Here is a 24341-nt window from a genome sequence, read left to right as displayed (position 1 = left end):
GAAGGTTCAGGCTAATGGTAATGTAATTCTTCTCGTCAACTATAAATTTAAAATGCCCTTCATATAACTAATATCTTGTACTATGTTCTATATATTATTTCTCCATTTAACTTGCATTCTAAACAAGTATTCAAAATAGTAATAATTCCACAAAATTTGGTATTTATTCATAAAGGGTTTGTAAATTTTGAAAGAAATATATTTGTTTCTTCCCCTGAACCTTAGCTGGTGGAAATTTTATTTTGTTAGCTGAAAACTACTTTCTCTTGGTTACTGAGATGAATTACAAGAAGCTAGTGACAATTGCAAGCCGCAGATAAAAATTGTTATCACAGAGGTGCTCAGCTTTTAAGTTCTAGTGTAACCAAGAGATATGCCAGTACACTAGCAGCTACTCCATAGCATTGCTACTCTGTTCTTGGTAATTTTTGAACTATGTAGTATTTGCTACTATGTACATTGTAAATCATAATCTAAAGTTGGTGATGTCAGCATCGCTCGAATATCTTGAATAGTTTCTCCAACGAAGCCACCTACAGAATTATAAAATCAAAGAAGATCTTCAAATCAAATATTTATAACAAATGATAAAGGCACATTTCTGTAGAGAGCCAGAACAATTAAAACCAGTCAAAAGTCCACGGGAATGTAGAAGCAAATGAAAACACTACCATTTTAGTCACACCAGTAAAGTATCTATATGCCTCCCTGCTTTTTCGATGAATTTTGTATTCAAAGGCCTCCATACTAGAGTTTATTGACTTGCAAAGTCAACTTGAGAAATTCCAGATATTAAATCCAGTACTATTTATTGACAAAATACTAGCAAGTAGTAACTTTAGCATGCTCTAATGGATAACAATAATTATTTTTTCCACCACTAAATAATATAAGTGATAGGATTTTTTGATCTGCCAAAGTGACACATGATTTCATATTTTGCCTAATCTAGGAATAACAATTTTCCTCTAAACCGTAAAATATATGTGCTAGGGAACATCAGGAGGAAGATCCCCAGAACTAATTTGCTACGCTATGTTCAAATTTCACAAGTCACTTCGGTAAATGATCTAATTGCCAACACCTTTCCAAGTTCTCAAAATCGGCACCAGAATTAAGTGCAAAGATGGTTATCATCTCTGGCTATCATACTAATTTACTAGTTAAGAAACATTCAGCCTTTTAAGTACGTTCACATGGACTAATGAACCCTTGATGTAAAAAATCGTACCTCCCTGCCCTTTACATATACCCTTCACACAACTTGGCCCTATATGTTAGTACTTGTATACAATCAAGCCCTTTTGTAAAAAAATTGTATCATTGCCACATCTACGAATTCTGGTTAAATTTGTAATTGTTGTATTTGAAACAGATGAGAAACTGATTGATTCAGATTGACAATTGTGTAAAACGACTGTAAAACATATAACCTGAAATATTCTAACTTTCTGGCCAAATCCAACCAGAATTTATGGATGGTGTGGGTAAAACTGGAAGAAACTGAAAAAGCAGCAAATTTGGGAGAGAATTCTTTTTCTGAGGGTTTGTGTCCATTTGGACAAACCTAAAGGATTAATGTGTTAATAACCCTCATCTGTTTTGTTTTACAGATATAATCATTATATAAAGCATAACTTAGGTGTAAATACTTATCATGTTAAATGCTGCATGAAGACAAATACTAGTCACTCTGTACAGCTGTACTAAATTTTTTTGTTCTTTTTTTGTCAGGCACTTAAATATTAACTTGTACTTTTAACAACAATTTAAGCTTCCCATTTGTATCCTATTTTACTCCGTTTTTCTCAAGTTTCCTTCAATCTTACTGGCTTTATGTCACGTAGGCAGTATATAGAAGTCTTAAACATCAAGCCTGTAGTAAAGCATAGCATATTGAACCATGCGACACCCAAGAGCTACTAATTATATATAAATAAACTTATTACACCATATTTGGAACATATCTCAATGGTATAAGGAAATGAAATACTGATTGATTACCTGGACAAATGTCCCATTTCTGGCCATTGAACATGGGGGATTAAAGAAAAGTCTCATGGAAGGGAATAAGATGTGTTGTATTGTCCATTCGCGCTGCGCCCAAGCATTCTCAGCCTCTGAAAGCAGTTCATGCTCAATATCATCCTTTATCTCACCACTATCACCTGTATGTTAGAACCCTTGCTTACATATATTGTACAGAAAAAATAGATACAAATTGAATATTTTTCTTGGGTTAAATTATGATGCTAAATTATTTTTTAACCAGCTTTTTACACAAACACCATTTATATGCTTGCATGGGGGGTTAGTTGAAAACATTTCATATTTGTGACTTGTGAGTACAGGCTTAGCATTCTTCCACTGAGCATAAATAACATGTAGTACTAGATAATTTTACTGGGAGAACAGGGTTTTGAAATCTATACTATATTATTAACGCCTAAACATTAAAACTTTAGTAGTAGACCAGTAACTGGGCCGGGCCTAGTCACGATCTTTGGACCACGCATTATATTTTATATACCTATTCTAATTAAAATACAAAAAAAAAAAAAAAATCCTAGTATAATTTAAACACCTATAACTAATCTAATTAACATATAAGGGTTGACCTATTCGAAAACACACAAACATAATTATTTTTAAAACATCTTATAATTGAAAGGCATATCACTATCCTAATTCAAAATATCTCAACACTTACCAGCCTAATTATTATATGAATCTATTCTAGTAAAAACATATATAATTATTTGTAAAATTCAATTTTAATAAAATTACATAAAACTATTCGAATTTAAACATAACTAAATCAACAATACATATAACTATAATATCCGTGCTTGCAAGGCTTATATGTTTGTATACATTACAGGTGATGCATAACATCAAAATTATTTCTAATAGCTTACTGGATGCTGACCCTAAGTAAATACTTGCAATGGCCAGATTACTCATGTTGAAAATTCAATTCAATAAGCTACTTACATTTTCTTTTAATATTGATGATACACATGTAAATCTAAACAGTTGACACCTCATCTATTCATTTTGTGTAGATGCTTATACAGTAAAGAAAGATGCAAGTTTATGCATCAGATCGGCATGGTGTGTGCATATCAACATGTCCTCACTCCTGAATGCAATGACTATATATGCTAAGATTCACTACTAGTGCCTCGAAGCTTTATACAAATAACTAAAAAAGGCAATACTTATATATTTTAGGAACTCATGAAAAATAGTGACACCTAAAGTTGTTGCATCTCGTTCTTCAGATTTGCAAGATGGTTTCCTCTTGTAGAATTGTAAACCTTCACCGGCTGGGTTGGGCAAAAGAGGAGGATGCATGGCATAGAAGTTTCCTATAGCAGCTGCAACTGATTGAATGCAGGTTTTCTCATCATCCCAATCAACCTATCAAAGATCGAACCGTTCAGTTCTTTCATAATATATTTACTGGAGGGAGAACAGACACTTCTAGAAATTGTCAAAGAAAAGGTGAATTTATCCCAAGTGAAGATGGTAAATGTATCACCAAAAGGTAGAAAGGCATGATACAAAACCAGAACTACATTTCATACAAACAATAAAATAGAAAAACAATATGCAGACATGAAAGCAAACGCGGCGAAATTTATTTAGCAAAAAAACAACAAAGAAGAAAGTAAAATACTTGAAATTAAAAGATGGTGAATCTTAATGAGTAGCAAGGTTCGTTTCCCCTCCAGTTCAAATTATGCCTGCCTCCCTGTTTACATAAAAAACTAATGCCTTGAAGAATATGTAATATATCACCCCCCCCCCCCCCCCCCCCCCCCCCAAAAAAAAAAAAAAGAAAGGAAGAAATATGGACTTTTTCCATACAAAAACTGATAAGTTATGCACACTACTCAGCTATGAATACCCTGCATAACAAAAGGGAAAAGAAGCACGGTACACGGTAGCAGGACATTGAATAATGAATAGATGCACTTCTCTTTTACCTCTTACGCGAACTGGAGAAGAGATTCAAAGGCTGGAATAACATTACAAAGAAGTGAAGAAAACTCAGATATTAAATTCCTAAATCACACTACGATTACTCCATGATAATTACCTAAAAAATGACAATAACCAAACTTGCCTGGGAATACACCTGACAGCAGTAATACTTCAAGATATCATCAAATCACAATCTATCTCATAGATTTCATTCATCACTCTTACATAGAATTACAAGGAGTTCAAGTAATTATAGTAATAGAAAAAAAGAAATTAATATAACAAAGAAAGAAAAATGGATCAGAATTTGAGAATAGTTCAGGTAGCAGGAAGAAAAAGAAACTATAACTCCTACAAAGAGCAGTTGCTATTTGCTAATATATCAATGAACCATATCAGTGAACTACGCAAAATAGAAAGAAGATTGAGAATATTATACACACCGATACAGACAGTGGAAAGGCTCATGTAAATACGAAATGGAATTAGAGGAGGTAGAAGGATTAATAATAAAAAAAACTTACATCGTTGCCCAAACATAATACAAATTCTGGGAGACGGTCCATTTCAGGTGTGTACTGATCAAGTATAACAGGGAGTCTCCCCAAATTACCCTCTTCATCAACATGAATAGAGAAAAAATCATCTAGCATATCTGACTTCCGTCTCAGCAAATCTGTGTTCATCTATACGAAATAGCAGTGACAATGAGATGATTAAGGTTTATGTCCTAAAATGTACATAATATAAATATTTAACTACCAAGGGATAGTTGGGAACTGTTCAACAAATTTAAAAACCGCTGTCACGACAGTTAGAATGCAAGGAAATAACTGGCATAACACCAACATGAAGCCTGCACATATAAACATATATGTGACCAACACTAATCTTATAATTTTCAAACAGAACACAATAAATCCTAAATCTTCTCAGTTATATAAGACGGAAAAAATGGCCCATATATGTGTTTAATTATATAGATAAAAGGTGGCTAACTAAAAGATATTTAAGCCAAATATCAAGCGATCACTCAGCAATGAACATTAGAGCCTCTGTTAGTAAAATTTGTGAAAAATGTTGTGCACTCCTCTTTTTCATTGGGTGTTGTCTGAGTGTAGTGAGGAATGTGATGCAAGGGACTTTGATACACAGGCCAGATGGTACAAAATTACTTCTCAATGAGAATCTTCTTCCATAAAGAGAAGATACTTGTTCATTTAGTATCGGCCCATCCACTTTATTTCTTCTTTGTACTAGAGTTCCGTGTAAAATTCTCTTATTTGAAGATGATGGAGTCTCCCTGTTTTTTGGTTCTGGTCTTAAGTCTCTAAACAGAACCAGCATAACATATTGCCAACAAATTTACAGAGCGTCCACATTAACCGCTCGGGCATCGACCCAGATCCAAGAAGTGCCCATTCAAGGTTTATTTGTAACACGTATTATATAAAAAATTATCTTCCCCTTTCTTTTGTTGTGGGTAGTGCCTCATCTATCGAGTGAGTATACCTATAAGAAAAAGGTAGTTGGCATAGTTTTCTGATTTTGACAAACTAATAAATTGAAATGAGATTAGGGTGTGGCTGCAGTAGGAACTATTTCTTCATTTTCTCCACTTGAAGAAGATGTTTGCCCATTATTTCACACAGAAAAAGATTCTCAAAAGCTATCTTTTTTCTTGACTAACAGAACCGGGCTTGAGAAAGGGCTAGTGGAGGGCTGGATGATTCCAGCTTGCAGCATCTCTTTAATTAACTTTTCAATTTCAGCTTTCTGGACCTGGGGATAACGGTAAGGCCGAACATTTACCGGATTAGTCCCTGTTTCCAGGACAATGGCATGGTCCTGATGCCTCTTAGGCGGCAAGCCTGCTGGCATCTCAAATACACTTTCATATCGTTGAATGACTTGGTCCAGGAAGGGTGGAACTGTGTTAGGGAGTGCAACATCTTTACTTGCACAGGCGAGTGGTGATTGCAGCAAATTCAGCTCGACTAAGAACCCACTTCCTTCCTTACGCAAATGCTTGAGCATGGCTTTCAAGATAATGCCACTACGCCCCAATGCTATAACCCCGCGTAGTGATACAATATCGTTGCCTAGCTGGAACTTCATTGTCTGAGTTTCCCAGTTCGTTGTCATCGTTCCCAATTTCTCCATCCATTGGATGCCTAATATCACATCCGAATTTCCCAGCTCTAATGGTAAAAAAATTTCCACAATCACAATGCCTTGCAATTCTAGAACTACTGATTTGCAAATGCCAGTCCTAATTACCGAGGCCCCTGTACCTAATGACACCCCAAATTTCGAGGATGGTGTAACTGGAATGTGTAGACGGTGCACTGCTTCGTTCGATATAAAATTATGGGTAGCCCCTGGGTCTACCCTCACCACAACCTCTTGTCCCCCAATCACACCCCGTATTTTTAACGTACTAGGGCTGGTCAAACCCATTACCGAATTCAAAGAAATTTCAGGAGATGGAGGAGTATGGCTTACCTCTGAAACGACGTGCGAGTTAGGACTAACTGAATTCAGTTCAGCATCATCTTCTTCCCCCCCCCCCACAAGTCAACAATACACTGAGCTCACGACGCTTGCAGCGATGGCCTAAAGACCACTTGTCATCGCATCTATAGCAAAGACCCTTCTCTCGTTTGCTCTGCAACTCTGCTTCACTTAATCTGCGCACCTCGCCTATCCCCTTTTGATTTGCCACCCCTGTATGACTCTTAGGGGATGACACAGATGATTGGGAAAATGTGGATGTCCGAGGAGACATGGACCCGATAGAGTACTAGGAAACACCCCCTCTCTGCGAAACAACATTACTATTCGCTGGTTTGTACTCATGTTTTCTCGTGGCTCCCACACAGAGCTTGTCCCCCACCATCAACGCCAAATCCATAGCGCTATCCAGACTGTGTGGACCTAGTAGTCGCACTTCCACTCGCACTTCTTCTTTTAACCCATTTAAGAATTGCCCCTTAGCAATCTCTTCCGGCACACGATCCAATGGTGCCAATAACTCAATGAATTTCTTCCTATACTCTTGCACAGTCCCCAACTGTTTGTGGGCTAGCCATTGTTCATGTAGGGTGCCAAGTGCAGTTGAACGATACTGTCGGCGGACCATCGTCTTCATTTCCTCCCAATTTTGAATAGGTCTCCAGCGCCATTGAAACCATAATAGCGCATCACCTTCCAAAGCAACAACAGCGGCCTCTAATTTATCCTCCTCGGTCAATCGATAAAAATTAAAGTACCGCTCTGCCCTAATAATCCAACCATCTGGATTACCCCCATCAAAACAGGGCATATCCAATTTTTTGAAACGCCAATTGGGGTTTCCCCCTTGCCCTTGTGACCCATAACTAGAAACCCCCGGACCACCACCCGATCCACGACTAGTGAGGTTTCCATCCCCTTGTGGGAACCCAGTACTGCAATTCGAGATCTCGCCCCTGTGCGAATCTCGTGCAGTGAACAGTGTTTGCTTACCCATTGCCTTAGCCTGGTCCTTCAACCCTTGAAGAGCCCCCCTAATCTCCGATTGGAACTTAACTTGCTCATCTTTGAGAGCATAAATCATATGCTCCTGTTGTTCCCTAGATCTGTTCAAACGACCTTCCAACCTGCTCGTCTTCTCCTCCAATTGCAGTTCATGTTGCTTAAATGACTCTTCGAAACTGCTCACAAACGATTAGGGAGAGAGATCTCCATCGCGGCGACGGCACCCTTAATCGCCGCCGATACCTCCTCAATGACCGTGCTGCGGATCGAAGCCTACACCGTGGCAAGTTGTTCGTCGGAGAGGCCAGATCTCGAAGTCGAAGGCTGAGGTCCCATGGTCTACTGCTCTGATACCACTTTGTAATGAACTAGCTTGAATTAACTTGTGTAAATAGCTCTCAGTACTTATGTATTGCAAAATTAAAGAGTTCAATTACAACGCCAAAAAGAAATACTCAGATCTACTCTCCAGGACTACCCCAATTCGATGAGAGGCTGCCTCCTTAAGATAACAGAACACACACAATATATCGATACCCTAATTCTTTTCTCCCCTCCCTTTATATATTTTCCTTCTTTTCCTTATTAATTCAGCACCTGGTCATTTCCTGTTTTACCCTCCCTCTTAAAAGTCAGCAATGCAGGTGGTTCATTTGAGTTCCTTGCACCTCAGTCATACTTGCTAAAGAAAATTTGACACGGTTATTAAGAAAGACCTTAATGCAACTGTGTAATAGCCCTTCAGGCATAGTGGCGTGATGTAAATCTAAGTGTGTAAGGATGAGATTAACATGATGAATGAGTATCTTCTTGAAACCCATATTTTTTTAATTTAATTTGACTTTTATAATCAGTGCTTCAAATATAAATCACTTTAAAAATGTGTTACAGTGATAGAACCACATATACTCATTCAGGCAATAAATTGGAGGGGATTCTAAAAAGTAAAACAAAAAACTACTTGAAGGCAAGTGTTGCATATAAACACGACACTCAGGGAAATTATGTTGCAAACGAAGTAAAACAGAGATGGTATTATGTGGTATGATGTAAGAAGATATTAAGATCATATGTTAACTGAGAGTTGGTGTGTCTATAAATATATTTAATAAAAGAGAGAAAAAAACTTTAAAATACATTACTTCAGCAATTTTATTCTTCAAATCATCATTTCCATCACCATCAGCATCTATGTCGTCCTCCTTTAGTGCTAGTAAAATCAATTCCAGCAGAGGAGCTGGTTCACTTAGTTGTATGGCATTACAATGTGCAAAACGACGCAAGACTTGTTGATACATGAGCTCTTTGCTGTAAAACAAATGCAAAGAGTAATGATTAGCCCAAGGTTATGCAACACAGGAAACACAATTGATAATTTACATGAATACTTTAATAAAACAATAATTCATTTACCAATTTACATCAAATAGTGGCACACACCAAACACTAACTCATTATCAAAAAATTTAGGAAGATATCACCTTTAGCAATTTGAAAGAGATGAGGGAGGGAGGGAGGGAATACAAAAAACTTTTGATGAACCCAAGGTTATGCAATATAGTAATCAAAATTTATGTATATACATAGTTAATGATCCAATAATCATATTACATAAAAGAGCAGCACACAATAACTAGTTACTCACTCATTACCAATACATTTAGGAACTATGGCTTTGTGTGTGTGTGTGTGTGTGTGAGAGAGAGAGAGACCAATAATCCATTAACCAATTTGCATCAGATAGTGGCACACACCACACACTAACTCCTTATCAATTAATTTAGGAAGATATCACTTTTAGCAATTTGAAAGAGACGAGGGAGGGAGGGAGGGAATACAAAAAAACTTTTGATAAACCCAAGGTTATGCAATACAGGAATCAAATTTTATGTATATACATAATTAATGATCCAATAATCATATTACATAAAAGAGCAGCACACAACATATCGTTACTCAACACCAGTACATTTAGGAACTATGACTTTGTGTGTGGGTGGGTGGGTGTGGGTGTGGGTGAGAGAGAGAGAGAGATATCTAATTCTTTAACCTGGGAAAAAAAAATTACATCTTATCTAGCAAAGTAATTACGGCTCTTTTGAAAAAATGTCAGTATCACAGCCAGCTGCTGCGTCCTTATGGCACCCACAATGTTTCCATATTACCATTATACATATATATTAATCATTAATATTATATATACCACTTCGACTAACGCAGATAGGTTCCATTATTATAAAAGGAGTAACAGATATCATTACAATTAGATAAATTTCCTCGTTTACACTTTCACTTCCCAATATAGCAACCATCAAATATTCAACAAAAGTATTAATCAGACATAAAGGGTATAGGAATAGTGGGATGTACGATGACCTAACCCCAAACCCTAGGAGTAAACTGGCTATTTCTGTAAATACCACTAGCCTAAGTAGAAAATCCTAGAAATTGTTTCCAAAATATTATTATAATATATGAAAATTTATGAATATTTAACAATTTCTATTTATTTCAAACTCTAAAATGCATCAAAATGAAGAAGACAAGTACATGGGAGTATAAGACCCTGACCAGCCAAAGGGCATGCAATAAAAAGAGCCACTCTAATATGGCAACTCCATGTATAGAAGCATATGTGAAACTCCTCACACAGCAACTATTTAACATAATTGAAACAAAGTTAATTTGAATTATTATGCATGGACATGTGGGTCATTTTACCTCAAGTTCACAACATTAGCAAGATATAGGTGAGTCTTATGCTGAACCAAAGCAAATATATCATCTGCCATTCCAATAAATGTGCAGTGCTTTACGACGTCCAACAGACCTACATCAACAAAATCAGCACATACAATTCTATAAGATATTCACAAGGAAAGGTGATCACTTGGTTTCGTATTCCAAACATACCAGAATCGCAGGAACGGTTGATATCATCAAGGAGCTCTTGGACGCTAGTAAGATCAGCGGTTTCCCTTGGATTTCTTCTTCGCCTGACCAAAGACCTGTCACTAAAAAGTATTACCAATTTTCGTTTGCAAAAATAAAGTGTAAGCTCACAAATTTCATGACTAGCCAGATTTATTTGGGGTATCAATATCTTCAAATGAAACAGCGTATTATTTTAAATAGAAAATATAGAACCAGAAATATTGCCACCAAGTCCATGTATAAATTGCATCTATCAACAAGAAAAACATATGAAGTATGTGGACCAGATGAGCTGATCCAAAATGACATAGATTGTAATGGATATGTGGAATAAACGGGGCATATGTAGACACCAATGAACAATCCCGAAGCATTACACATAAATAGGCATGAGCAGAAACTAAAGCAAGGAAGGCATTTTATGCCAAAATAATATTCTTTAAGTAAGTATGTAAAACTTTGTCCATTTTGCACTCTAAACGCCACGCGAAACAGCAAAACAAGAACCTTTTAAGCTCATCTAAACATTGGAGCACCTTCTAAAATTGCACCACGAAGCAATTTATAAATACTGGGCTGACAATAGAAGGGAACAAAAAAGCAAAAGCATTGGCTTATAGAGCACCCGTTCTCCGTGTCAAGTATGCAAAGCAAAAGTCAAGTAAAAATTCTTGTGTAAGCACCCAGTTATTCACACGATTCTACTCTTCAACATACTAGACAAGCAATCTCTACTCCTCTCCTCTGTATCCAACTACATCATCTTCCAGCGAAAATTTCCGTGAATATTGACCGACACAAACTGTGTTTAACTTTAGACAATCCCTGTCCTATGTGTACAAAGAAAAGCTCAAGGTCCAATGTGTCTATCTGAGGATCAACCGAAATCGAAAAAGGGTTTTATATCAAAGTGGCCACCCATTGGAACCGAAAAACTCACCTGGACCATCCATCACCACAGTCTCATTTAAACTACTATAAACAACATATATATCACACACTAATACTAAATGATTCGAGTCATAAACCCTAGTATATAAAACATAAAAAATCTGTTAGTTTTTGCACAAAAAGCTATATTAGATAATTAGAGTCATAAACCCGAATATATCTGTTGTTCATGTCACGTATATATCAGAAGGGTTGGACATGTTAGCAAATGCCATTACCAGCAAAGTAGTTAGACATTGACCATAGAGACTTTGGGCACATCAGCATCTCCGTTGGTTTTTCTATAGAAACTAACGGTGTGATATATATATATATAGGGTCTTACTCCAGTACAAACTCCTTACTGTACAAACGTACAAACCAGTGATTATGACAATAATATTTAGTGATTAGCATATTTTAATTTAACAAATACATACATACATCCATCACCACCGCCACCACAATCACCTCCAATCACCACCACCATGACCACCCCACCCACCACCACCACGACTGCCCAGCGCCACTCTCTCTCTCTCCACCATCCACCACCAACCACCACTGCCTCTCTCTCTCTCTCTCACCACCACCCACCACCTACCACCACCAACCACCACCACCACTGCTAGCGGCTCTCTCTCTCTGGTTGTTCCCTCATCGATTAGTGCTATACACACACAAACACACACATTCACCACTGCTTTTCTCATCTCCCTCAATCGTGTTTCTAGCACTGCCCTTGCGCCGGCGTCGCGGCTGCCGCCGGCCGCGCTGCACCACCACTCGGCTATGCCGCTCCGTAAGTGCTCCCCTCCCCTTATCTCCCCATCAGACCCTCCTGGTAGATTTAGTGATTATGTTCAATCATTTAGTGATTGTGTTCAAGTCATTTAGTGATTGTTTGTACGTTTGTACACTAAGGAGTTTGTATTTGAGCACTTGCCTATATATATATATATATATATATATATATATATATATATATATATATATATATATATATATATGTTGTTTATAGTGGTCGAAATGAGACATGATGAGATGGGTGGTCTCGATGAGATTTTTGGTTCCAACAGGTGGCCACTTTGATACATAACCCAATTGAAATATTATTTAGCCTGTTGTTATTTATCTCAGTATATTATTCTTTTTATGGAGGCTGCACTTATTTGTTATCTCCATTTAATCAAGTCTACTTAACTTTTCACTCCTACAGTCCTACTTAAACTTATAACATTGTATATTTTTTCCTGACCTACTATCTTTGTGCACGCATACAGAACTCAGTTACAGCAAACCCAAGTTATAAAGGTTGAATTCAGTATGGCATATCCAAAATGACATAAAAAGAACTAAAATAAACCCATATATGCAAGTGCAGCCGTTTCAGCTACAAGTCATGTGACGAAACAGATGTCAAAGAAGGATCTACCTTACAGAGGCTAAAGCACTATTCCTTTCAACATGGACAGGGGATTTGATATGCATGTAGGCATGCAGCCTTCCAGCAGGATCCTGTGAATCTGTCCGCACAATCTTATGTGGAACTTTTGGCATTTTGAAGCCTGTTAATTTAAGAAATGAAAGAAACTATCTCATTATCCCCATAATATTCAACTGTGAGACAACTGAGAAAAAGCTCACTTCATACCTGAGGCTGAAGTTGAGGGAGCACTAGGTGAAGCTTGGCTTGCTGTCATAGGACTGGATGGCATTGGGTCTACTGTCTATCACAAGCATAAAGAAGGTATAAAAAAATGCAATTTTGTAAATAGAGAAGCACCAACCCAGCTAAAGAAAAAATGCAGCCACAAGTAGTGTGGATCACAGAGAGGGAAAAAATGAAGTCTTGCTGATCAAACATCTATACACAGCATCATGCACGGCTCAAAGAGAAATGCACAAAACACAGATGTACGTATGCAGGCAAAAAGATGGGAGGAGAAGGAAGACCAAAGGTATAACAACTACTTAAATTACTTATCTATACAACAATATTAAGCAGAACTAGAGATCTTTGGTAGTCGATCATGCAAACTCTGGGCCGATAACCCAATGAGTTAATAAATGGGCTTTGTTAAATTAGTTTTATAAAATTGAGTTAAAAGTGTAATTCAGTTAAAACAACGAGAATTCAATAATGGGATATTAGATTGTATATGAAAAGAGAATTATTAATGGTCTTCTACTAGAGAGTATTAACTACTTTTTAATAATACTTTAGATGATAAAAAAGAAGTTTCCACTATTGTTAATACCTAACTAGAGATCTTTGGTAGTGGGTCGGTAAACTCAACTCTGAACTGATAATTATTGGTTAAAAAAATGGTTTTAGTCTCAACTTGTAAATGGCTTATAAATAACAATATACTAGATTACTGCCTATCTCTAGATAGGGCGTAGCTGTGGAAGCTATGCTCTCTTGGCCTCTTCCTCAAAATCTCAAGGTCTTCAGAGGGTTCTTGGGGCTAAGTGGCTACTATAGGATATTTGTTAAAAGCTTTGAACAGACCTTGTCTACCACTCCAGTCTGAGGTTGCCTGTTTACACTATGGAATTCACTCTGGAATCTGATGCCCGCAATACCAAGACAGGCAGATCAAAAGATTAGCAATCTTCTGAAACAGAAATCATGAGATATAACTGGCCATTCTTTATAGGCAAAAAAAGAAGAAGATAATACTGTTGCAGATGCTCTTTTCATGATGCATGACACTACTGTTGACCGAAGTCAGCACCACGAGGACATGGTTGCCACTTAAGGGGGAAGGATTGTCGGGAGAAGTACTTGTACAATCCATAAGTCTATTAGTATTAGTATTATGTAGAACAGTACTGTAAAAATATCGGTAATGGAGCTTTTGTAAGGGTAGTAGTGTCATTTCAGCTTATTAGTATTGTTACTTGGGCCCTATTTGGTATTGCAATTGCACACAGCAACATCAGTTTTTTTCTGAAAAGCAGGTAAAAAACTATTTTGTAAATTTAAAAGCATCTTTTATGAACAGTGTTTTTTGACTGGAAAGTTGGCAGGTCCCCCATGCTTTTGGAAAAAGCTGCTTTTCAGCTTATGCGGTAAGTGTCACAGGGTTCACTCTTAAACCTCGTTGAAAACGCTTTTTTTTATATTATACCTCGAAACATGCAAATATCAAAAATATTACCAAACATCAACATCACTATATTTACCAACACTTTTTCTAATGTGGCATTTTTTTCAGCACTCTTAAACAGATCTTAGAGTTTGTCTTTCTATACTTGTCGAGTCTGTACACTTGGAGGTTATCAGAGGTTATGTTGATAAATTAAAGCATTTTTTCCCGGCACTCTTAACAAGACCTGAGAGTCTATCCATTAATGCTTGTCGAGTCTGTACATTTGGAGGCTATCAGGTTATGTTGATTAATGAAAACATTTTCTTCAGCACTCTTAAACAGACCTTAGAGTCTGTCTATTAATACTTGTCGAGTCTGTACATTTGGAGATTATCAGAGGTTATGTTGATAATGAAAAGGAATCTCTCCCCCCACCCCACCCGGCCCTCCCTCTCTCTCCCTGAGAAACTTTTACTTTCTCTCTATAGGGTTTATATGTCTATCTCTCTGATCTAAGCTTTTCTCTCTTGTTTCACTGCAATCTCTCTCTAAATCTCATATATTCTCTCTATTTCTTTACTGAATTTATTTGTTTCTCTAGCTAATTTGTTAGTTTTATCTTATTTTCACCATAAAACTACAAAAAAATAAGCAAAACTATCTCATTCTTGACAATTAGATTTCACGGTTTTAATCTATTTACTTGAAGATCTAATGGTCATTATTCTTATTAACCCGTGTTTAATAAGCAACCAAATATACCTTATATCGGTTATAATAGTTCTTTAGAAATAGTTTAAATATTAAATATGGAATATTCTTAAAATTTCTTAGTATAAAGATAACAGTTCTCATTTATTCATTTAAAAATCTAACAGTCATGATTTTTTTTTTAATCCCTTCTAACCAACCAACCAACCAAATATACCATATTCTGGTAATAATAGCATGACATAGATATGTACTTAAAATTATTGGGTGAAATATATAATTGAGTTCTATAAGGATCCTGTATAATACATGAAAAAATGGGTTTCAAACACGAGATACTAGAATTAAATATAGAAATATATTCTAGATAGTATATTACTGCATTATCACTTAAAAATAATTTTTAATATAGAATTTTCTATATCTATTACTAAAAAAAAAGGGTCATTCTGTCAGGGAGCAGCTGACAGAGAAGAGTTTGGTCCAATCTGAATTCCCCACCCATTTTCTGCTAGGTCCAGGAATGGTACCAGGAGCTATCCCCCGTCCCAGCCAGGGCCCAGACTATGCAAAAGATTCAAGGTCGGGGGTCTGGTTCATACCGCCCCCACCCCTCCACAATTGTAACTATAACTAACAGAACATGTACGTCATTAAAGTAGTAATGATGGTCTGTGTTTGATGACTGGCACTAGAGTTGCAACTTCTTTTATTTTAATAAATTCTTGCACACAGATTTGTGCACTAATGTGATAAGCACTACATATGGGGGACCAAGAAGATATGCATAATCACTCTATGGTACTAAAATGTGTTACAATTAGATCAGGATCATAAATGACTAAATGAGAAAGACCAACTATTGTACATGTGAAAGACCAACCTAAACTATCAACATATCCTGTTCTGTACATACCATAATCCCAAGAAAAAGAAAATTTATGCCTTTTTTAGGGTCCTCGTTTACTGATAAATGCAATTAAAGAACTACAGACATAAAAAAATAATGCACCTTTTGAAAAATTACCAGCAATTAAGTACTTATATGGTGATAGACACAACCAATGTTTAAGTATACCTGTTCTTGGAATGTCCTTCCCTCATTGGAGTTTCTCAATTTTGATTCCACCACTGCTTGTATCTTTTCAATAATAACTTCTTGGTTCAAAAGGCTCACCTGCATTATTTGCATATTAGCTGTCAAGAAAACAGAAGAGGAAGTCTTATACATTGGCGATTGAAGAATGTTAAGAATATAACTGCTTGGTAGTAGTATGGTACAGATAGTACTAGCAGTAGCAGTATAAGTAGTGGAGTAGTATTAAGAGGCCATATTAGTCTTTTAATATTCAATGCAGTAATATACTAGTATAAATAGTAAGACTAGTTCGCAATTTTGGTCAAAAAATTTATCAACAAAGGGAATTCATTTCTACCTATACTCTCTCTTTATATTTATGTTTCACTATATCTCTCTAACTAATTCCTGTGCTCTGTGTGTTCATTTCTCTCTGAATTCTCTATCTCTGTGGTCTATATCTCTCCCTATATCTCTGTATCTCTGTGATTTCTGCAAAATTCGCTATATCACTGCATATAAACCTATAAAACCAAAAATAGTTTTAATTTCTGCATTTCAAAACACTAGTTCTTGACAAATCGGTATCAGAGCTGCAAATTGTGATCAATCACTGCTTCGTTTGTGTTGTGCCATTTAAGGCAAGCTGAGCGAGCCAAGGATCTCAGTAATTTGTAGTTGTTTACATAGCTGTTGAATTTTATTGTTGAAAATTTAGATTACAGCACAGTGTTGTTTTCTGTTTAGGTGAAGTTCTATGCACTTGTATTCTGTTTTGGCTTGTATACTGGTGGTGTGTAAGGAGTGATTGCGCCTTGGAGATTGTGTCGTGTTGCTTAGAGTAAGCTGTAGTATAGCTGTGGTGTAGAAGGTGAATTGGAGTAAGCTGCAGTAATAACTGTGTAGCAAAGTAAAATTGTTGTGTACACACCAGTGTTTGGTTGGGCTGAATGAAATTTGGAAAGAAGAATAAAATTTGAGCTGTATTACAGATATCGTTCAAATATTTCATTCCTTCCCCCATTCAATTTCTTATACCCTATAATAGAGGACCCAAAACCAAAAAAAAAAAAAAAAGGAATGCTCCATTCTCTTCCATCCCCAATTTCTTCCCATATCTCACCATAACAATTTTTCACTCTGTCCTTTTTTTTTCAAAACTTCCCTCCTACCTCTAATGCTTTCTTTTATCTAAACTCATTCCAATTCGATTCCGTTCCATCCTCCACAACCAAATACAACATAGGTGTTTGATCAATTGTCAGATAAGGATGAGTCAGTACTAGAACACAGGGAGTTCTGAGACTTCTCATCAAGGAACTCTGAACATGATCCAACAGAATCTCGACGGCCACATGCTAGGCACTGAAGAAAAATGGGAGCGTGCAGGAGCAAATCAAGATGTTGGTGATAGGTTTGAATAAGAGGAATGATTTGGAACGAGGAAGAGGACAATTACATGGAGAATGTCAATCCTCTAACTAATGGAAGAGGTGTGTTTAAAGATCCTCTACACGATGCTTGTAGGCAAAGGAACCACACTCAGTCGAGGAGTGAAGATCAAAGTAGGATGATAGGGGGACCAAGAGAGACTTATCAGGAATCTCAGAGTCTAAGGCATTTAAAACAAACATTTCCAGTGTACAAGGATGGAAGTGACTCTGTGGAGTTGTTAAGAGATTGTGAAGATTACTTCAATATATATCAAGTGTGAGACAGGAAGAGGTCTGAGGTCTGCTATAGCAGCAATGCACCTTACTGGTACTCATAGGCCTTCCTATAAGTCTTTCAGGATTAGTAGGGATGGAGCTAGCTGGCAGCAATTCTCATAATCCTCCATAGCAAGATTTGGTGAACTAAATACAGACTTGGTGTTTGAAAAATTTAAGAAGCTGCAGCAGACCAAGTCAGTTGAAGAATATTTTGATAAGTTCGAGAAGTATAGAGGTCAACTGCATAAAAAGATTCCCAGCCTGACAAATGATTTTTTTTTAGAGATTATAGGAGGTTTGCAGAATGAAATTAAGGAAATGTGAAGGTTGTTGGATCCTAACCACTTAGCTCACGCCCTCAAGTTAGCAAGGTACTATGAGCATACTTTAAACAATCAACCAAAAAGGTTAGGCTCAGTCTAGGGTTCACAGGCAGCTTCCTGAAGTCGATGAACAAGGTAGCTTTGATTCATTGTGATATCTGGGGACCTCGTGTAAACACTATGTCAGGAAAAAGATGGTTTATATCTTTCATAAAAGATCATACAAGATTGACGTGGGTATTTCTTAGGACAGATAAATCATAAGAGGGTGATATTTTTAAGCACTTCCATTCTATGATTCAAACCCAATTTCAGAGCAGAATACAAATTCTTAAGACCGATAATGCCACAAAAATTTAATTCTATTCTTAAACCCTATTTAATCCATCAAGGCATTATACAAATGAGTTGACACTCCCCAACAAAACGGGATTGCTTAACGCAAAAATTGACATCTTCTTGAAATTGCTCGATCACTCACGTTCGGGACTAATATACCAAAATTATTTTGGGGTGATGCTGTTCTTACAACTACCTATTTCATCAATCGAATGCCTTCCAAAGTCCTAAACTTTCGGAATCCAGTTCAAACTCTTCTGCAGTCCTTTCCTCATACAAGGTTTTGTACATCTCCATTCGAAAAAGCGTAAGCTGGATTATAGATCTATCAAATGCATCTTTATTGGTTACTCATATCACCAAAAGGGTTATAAGTGTTTTTGTCCTGTTACTTAGAAAACTTATAGCTCAATAGATGTTATTTTCTTTGAAAAGCATGCTTATTAGTCTGAGGTTTAGGAGGGGAATGGGAGTGAATCTCATGTTCCAGATACCATTACTCATACTAATATTGTTCCAAGTACTGAAACTACACCTTTTGTTCAATCTCCACAGGTGACTACAACTGTATACAAGTTGTATACAGAGAATTGATATGGTATTAAAACCATATCATGGGATCTTTACTTGCTGAAATCAGGGGATCCTGATTTATACTCGCTAGAATTAAGCAACTGTATAGCTATAGTATTAGGTTAACTCACTTTTGTATAAATAGACCTTCATTTGTTCTAATAAGATATCTTATACTCAAATTCTCACATTGATTAAAATCAAATTTCCTAATTTTACTCTCACCCCATGAGGCATAGAGTTATTGAAGGAGGGAGGAATGTTAAGAACATTATTGCTAAGTAGTAGTACGGTACAGATAGTACTAGCATTAGCAGTATAAGTAGTAAGAAGGCATATTAGTCTTTTAACTATTCAATTTAGTGATATACTATTATAAATAGCACGACCAATTTGTAATTCTGTGAGGATGGACAATTCATCAGAGCATGAAATTCATTTCCACTACTTTCTCTCCCTAGATTTCTCTTTTACTTTTCTCTCTCTATAACTCTGAATTCTCTATCTCTGTGGTCTCTATCTCGCCCTAAATCTCTGTTCCTCTCCGATTTCTGCCTTTATTTTGATATATCTCTGCATATAAAACTAAAAACACCAAGAATACTCTAATTTCTGCTTTTTAAACCCCTATTCTTGACAAATACACAATCAGACACGGTCAGTCAGCAGAATCACTCTAACAAGTTCGTAGAAAATCAGAGACAAATTAAGTTCTATGCATAGCTCAGTCAAATATCCCACAAAATAGCACAAAAAATGTTACAGTAAAGTTGAGTACCACAGTCTAAATAATCTCATTATCACATGTAAGCTATTGCTGCTTCCCGAACTCGAAAAGATAAATTTCGAGCACCTTTTAGAAGTTATAACTCTGACCCCTCAATATAATCCCAAAAGATGACAGACCAAATATATAACTAGTGATATATAACTGTTACCAAAAAAATTCAGAAGTTACCTCTCTCTTTGTTGGATGAACGTTCACATCAACATGCTCTGAAGGCAACACAAGTGACATATATATGAAAGGTTTCGATGCTTTAGGCAAAGTTGCAGAATAAACAATTTCAACAGCCCTCTTCAGAGCAGCACACTCAACTAATCTATCTGAAATGAAAGAATGGCAAGAAAGTAATAGGCAATAACCATTTGTAACCAATCTAAATGTCATAAACAGATAGCGGCAGGTAATAATATTTTAGAAGTACATAATAAACCTCTTAGATACCTTTAGTCTCAGTTAAAAGTCAAAACGATAACTAATATTTCAGAGAGGTGTAATAAACAGGATGAGGTCCTAAAATTTTATTTGGAAAAACTCTTTGCTCTTAGCCTTTGGCACAACAGCCCATAATTACATCACTAAATGGAGCTATATTTTATTATACAAACAAGGTGAAAATGCTAATTAATCAGAATACCAATATTTAAACACCTTGCATACCATTGATGAAAAGTACCATAGTTATCTTCTTTGCGATGTAATTCGAATCTGAAATTAGACCATGCATTTCAAAAACGGAACTAGATGCATCATCATCAGAAGCTTCTACTGCCATTAGATTCTGCGCAACTGACACCCCATAAACAGATCTAATCGCATCAATCTTTGAGGATGAAGCTACTGAGTGAACATCTGCTCTAGGTGCGCCATGCTGAGCATAACAAGATTAATGCATGGTAAAACTACATCATATAAATAGACCAAGAGAACATATAAACTGAAGGAACAATTATATTATGATTTAAGAGGATATTGATATGCAATCAGAAATATGGGAACAGTTGAAAGAACAAACCTTTCTGCATGAAAAGCTCACATTTATGTGATGAATGGCAAACCGACTTAGCAGATCTACAATTTTAGGATAATCATCACCAGAATTCTGAAGTGTTTTCTTTCGAGCAGTCATGTTGTAAAACAAATTCTCAATCTGATGCAAACATAAGCATGAAAACATACCGGTAAAGTCACACAAAGTTCTAAATAGTCTAACAATATCTTTTTGAAGTTATGAAAAAGGAAAATAGTGACTGGATTATAAATTTAAAAAGAATAAATTGTCCAGTAAACTGAGAGCTCATGACACACCAAGTGATTTGGAAAGGCTTAGGGAGTACATAGGAGGCATGTGATTCATGGTTAATGGGAATCGGAACCTCAAACCCATGTGTTGGTATTTGGATTAGCAATTTTGTGACATGGAATGGCAATCCCAATCCCACTTACAGGGTTAATCATTCCTTACACTCCCCTTGGGATACCCATTCTCATACCCCTTATTCATACCCCTCATTCCCATACCCTTCATTCCCATTCCCGATTCCCATCCCCACTCACGATCCAAAACACCCCCATTATTTGTAAATAAAGTTTTTAAAATTTATAAACACGCATGCCAAATTTTCAAAAAAAAAAAAAAAACATTCTACCCATTCTCGACAGGCTTCTTTATAACCTCTTACATAGATATCAAAGAACTTCAAAAATTGGTTAACTATCATAAATACAGATCCCTAAAATACACAAGCCAGGCAATTAAGAAAATGCCAAAGATAATCCACACCATTATCTGAGTCCCCTTTACTGCAGCACAAGCTTTGGGTTCGTACTCCATCATGCCATCTCTATAAGATGCCCTTCAATCAGTAAAATTGTAAGACATCAGATTCCAGTACGAATTCACCTTTTTTATGGAACAATATCTAATTATCTATCACACAGAGGCACCAACTTTCAATATAGCATCACATGTAACAATTTCACAAATTCCGGTTATAAGAGTTACGAAAATATACATTAACATAAACTGCACATACCTGTAGCCATGCAATTGACCAGGGGTAATGGTGGTGACTGTCACATGACTTACATAGGTCATGCTAGCCAAAGCCTCTCCTCTGAAACCCATAGACTTAATTGAATGTAAATCTTCAAATGTAGAAAGCTTCGACGTCGTGTGCCTCTCGCACAGAATCGGCAAGTCCTCATACTATAACAGAAGCAATCACAATTACACTCACCAAATTGTGCACTAACAACATCCAAAAATAGTCATATAGTTCACACCTTTTTCACACACTAAATACACACACAAATGTATGTGCATAAACATACACTGGCTATATACAGAATCAGAGAGATAAAACAAACAGAACTTCTAAAAATGCACAAACAATTTATCACCGTGAGAATTCTATCTAGTTATCGAAATTATTAATTTATCAAGGTTAAAGTCTTTTTGAGGTTATTAATTCATTGAGCACTAATTTGTTGATTTATCTGAGCAGTAATTGAACGAATGAATGAACTTGAAGTCCTATTTACTCGAGGTTACTAATCTATTCATCCGAATACTGATTTGAAGTAGGCAATTACGTAATTTGTCGAGGTTATTAATTTACCAAGTAGTGACATATGGAAGTATCGAAGTTAATAATTTATCGAGGTTATTAATCTATCGAGAAAGAATAAAATAGGAGTGGTACACATACTCGAATACCGTGACCGTCATCGGAGACTTGAATAAGTTTAAGACCGCCGTCCTTAACGACGATGTTTATGGAAGTAGAACCAGCATCCAGACTGTTCTCCACGAGCTCTTTGATGGCGGAAACAGGGCGCTGAATGACTTCGCCGGCGGCGATTCGATTGACGACCGACTCATCTAAGCGGTGGATCTTCGGCGGTTCTTTCACAATTACCGATGCATTTTCTTCTTCGTCTATTTCCATTAGGGTTGATGTCGTTTCAAGCGCCATTGTTTGAGATGCTTGGCGCCAAAATACGTCTGCACTGTGCTTAACTGTGCGATTATATATTTGTGTTTTCAAACTTTAGTGGGATCGGGTCAAGTTCCACCCGATTCGGTTGAGCTAACTTTACTAATGTCCAGCCGTCCAGCAGCTTCGCCACGAGGCTTGAGTTCGACAAAATGGACCGATAACAATAATTAATAGTTAATAGTACTAGTAAAACTAGGGATGGCAAAATAATCCGATCCGACAGATATCCGATCCGAAACCCGAAATTTTGGATTTACCGAACCCGATTTTTTGGATTTGGATTTGGATATGGATTTAATTTTCAAACCCGAAAATTTTTGGATTTGGATTTGGATATGAGGTATACCGATCCGAAACCCGATCCGAAATCCAAAACCGATCCAAACCCGATCCAAACCCGAACCCCGAAAAAAACCCGAACATATAATATTATATATATATAATATTATATATATATATATAATATTATATATGTATACAACTAATTTTATATATTACATATTATATTAGATATATATATTATTATATAATCTTTAAAACATATATTTATTTTTAATCTAAAAATTGACTAATAATTATATTCAATAAAATTAAATTATAGCATGATTCAAAAGGATAATGTGGTGAATAAAATATTTTTCAATGATAAATATTATTAATTAGGTTGATTAATAAAATATTAATTATATATATATATATATAAACCAAACTAATATTATGATATAATGATTGAAGTTGGAATATTAAAATTCATATCCTCCTAGTGCTCCATATCATTTGTGTTATTTTGAGTGCTTGCAATATTTATAATTATAAATATTTTCAGATTTCGGGTTCGGGTTTCGGATATCCAATCCAAAAAAAATCGGGTTTCGGGTATACCCGAATCCAATCTGAAATCCATTGGATCGGGTTCGGGTATTCATTTTCGGGTATTTTTCGGGTTCGGGTCGGGTTCGGGTATGGATAAAAATTTCGGGTTTGGATATGGATTTTGCCATACCCGACCCGATCCGACCCGATTGCCATCCCTAAGTAAAACCATCCGTCAAAAAGGAATATAAAAAAAATAGGGATCTTTTTAAAAATACCCATCTGTAAAATTATTTTTTTAAAAATACTACCATCGTTTTCATTGTTTTTAAAAATACCTTTTCATAAATTTTTTTTTTCAAAAATACGATTTGCAACTTTTGCAACCTTGGGCGGCGCAGCCGTAAAAGTTGCAAATGAGGTTGCAAAAGTTGCAAATGAGTTTGCAAAAGTTGCAAATGAGGTTGCAAAAGTTGCAAATAAAAATGGAAAGTTGAAACTGTTGCAACTGCAATTGCAACTAGTTCAACTGAAA

At 36.2% G+C, this 24341-nt stretch overlaps 1 protein-coding gene across 1 annotated transcript; it reads right to left on the bottom strand.

Moving 5' to 3' along the window:
• Positions 1 to 279: 279 nt before the first annotated feature.
• LOC108223778 (DNA mismatch repair protein MLH1) lies at positions 280 to 23122 on the bottom strand. The gene is made up of 16 exons (XM_017398197.2): positions 22703 to 23122; positions 22028 to 22200; positions 21775 to 21847; positions 21007 to 21141; positions 20652 to 20862; positions 20166 to 20314; positions 16261 to 16359; positions 13028 to 13103; positions 12809 to 12941; positions 10423 to 10517; positions 10231 to 10339; positions 8652 to 8817; positions 4515 to 4676; positions 3258 to 3423; positions 2005 to 2168; positions 280 to 533 (listed from the first exon to the last, which is right to left on the bottom strand). Exons 1-16 carry the CDS (start codon positions 22967 to 22969, stop codon positions 489 to 491), a joined length of 2223 nt encoding a protein of 740 aa, XP_017253686.1. The 5' UTR covers positions 22970 to 23122; the 3' UTR covers positions 280 to 488.
• Positions 23123 to 24341: the final 1219 nt, after the last annotated feature.

This window comes from Daucus carota, chromosome 5 (assembly GCF_001625215.2).
Source record: "Daucus carota subsp. sativus chromosome 5, DH1 v3.0, whole genome shotgun sequence".
Classification (NCBI taxonomy): Eukaryota; Viridiplantae; Streptophyta; class Magnoliopsida; order Apiales; family Apiaceae; genus Daucus; species Daucus carota.
Note: the sequence above shows the minus strand (reverse complement) of the source record. Positions and strands in the feature narration are given on the sequence as shown.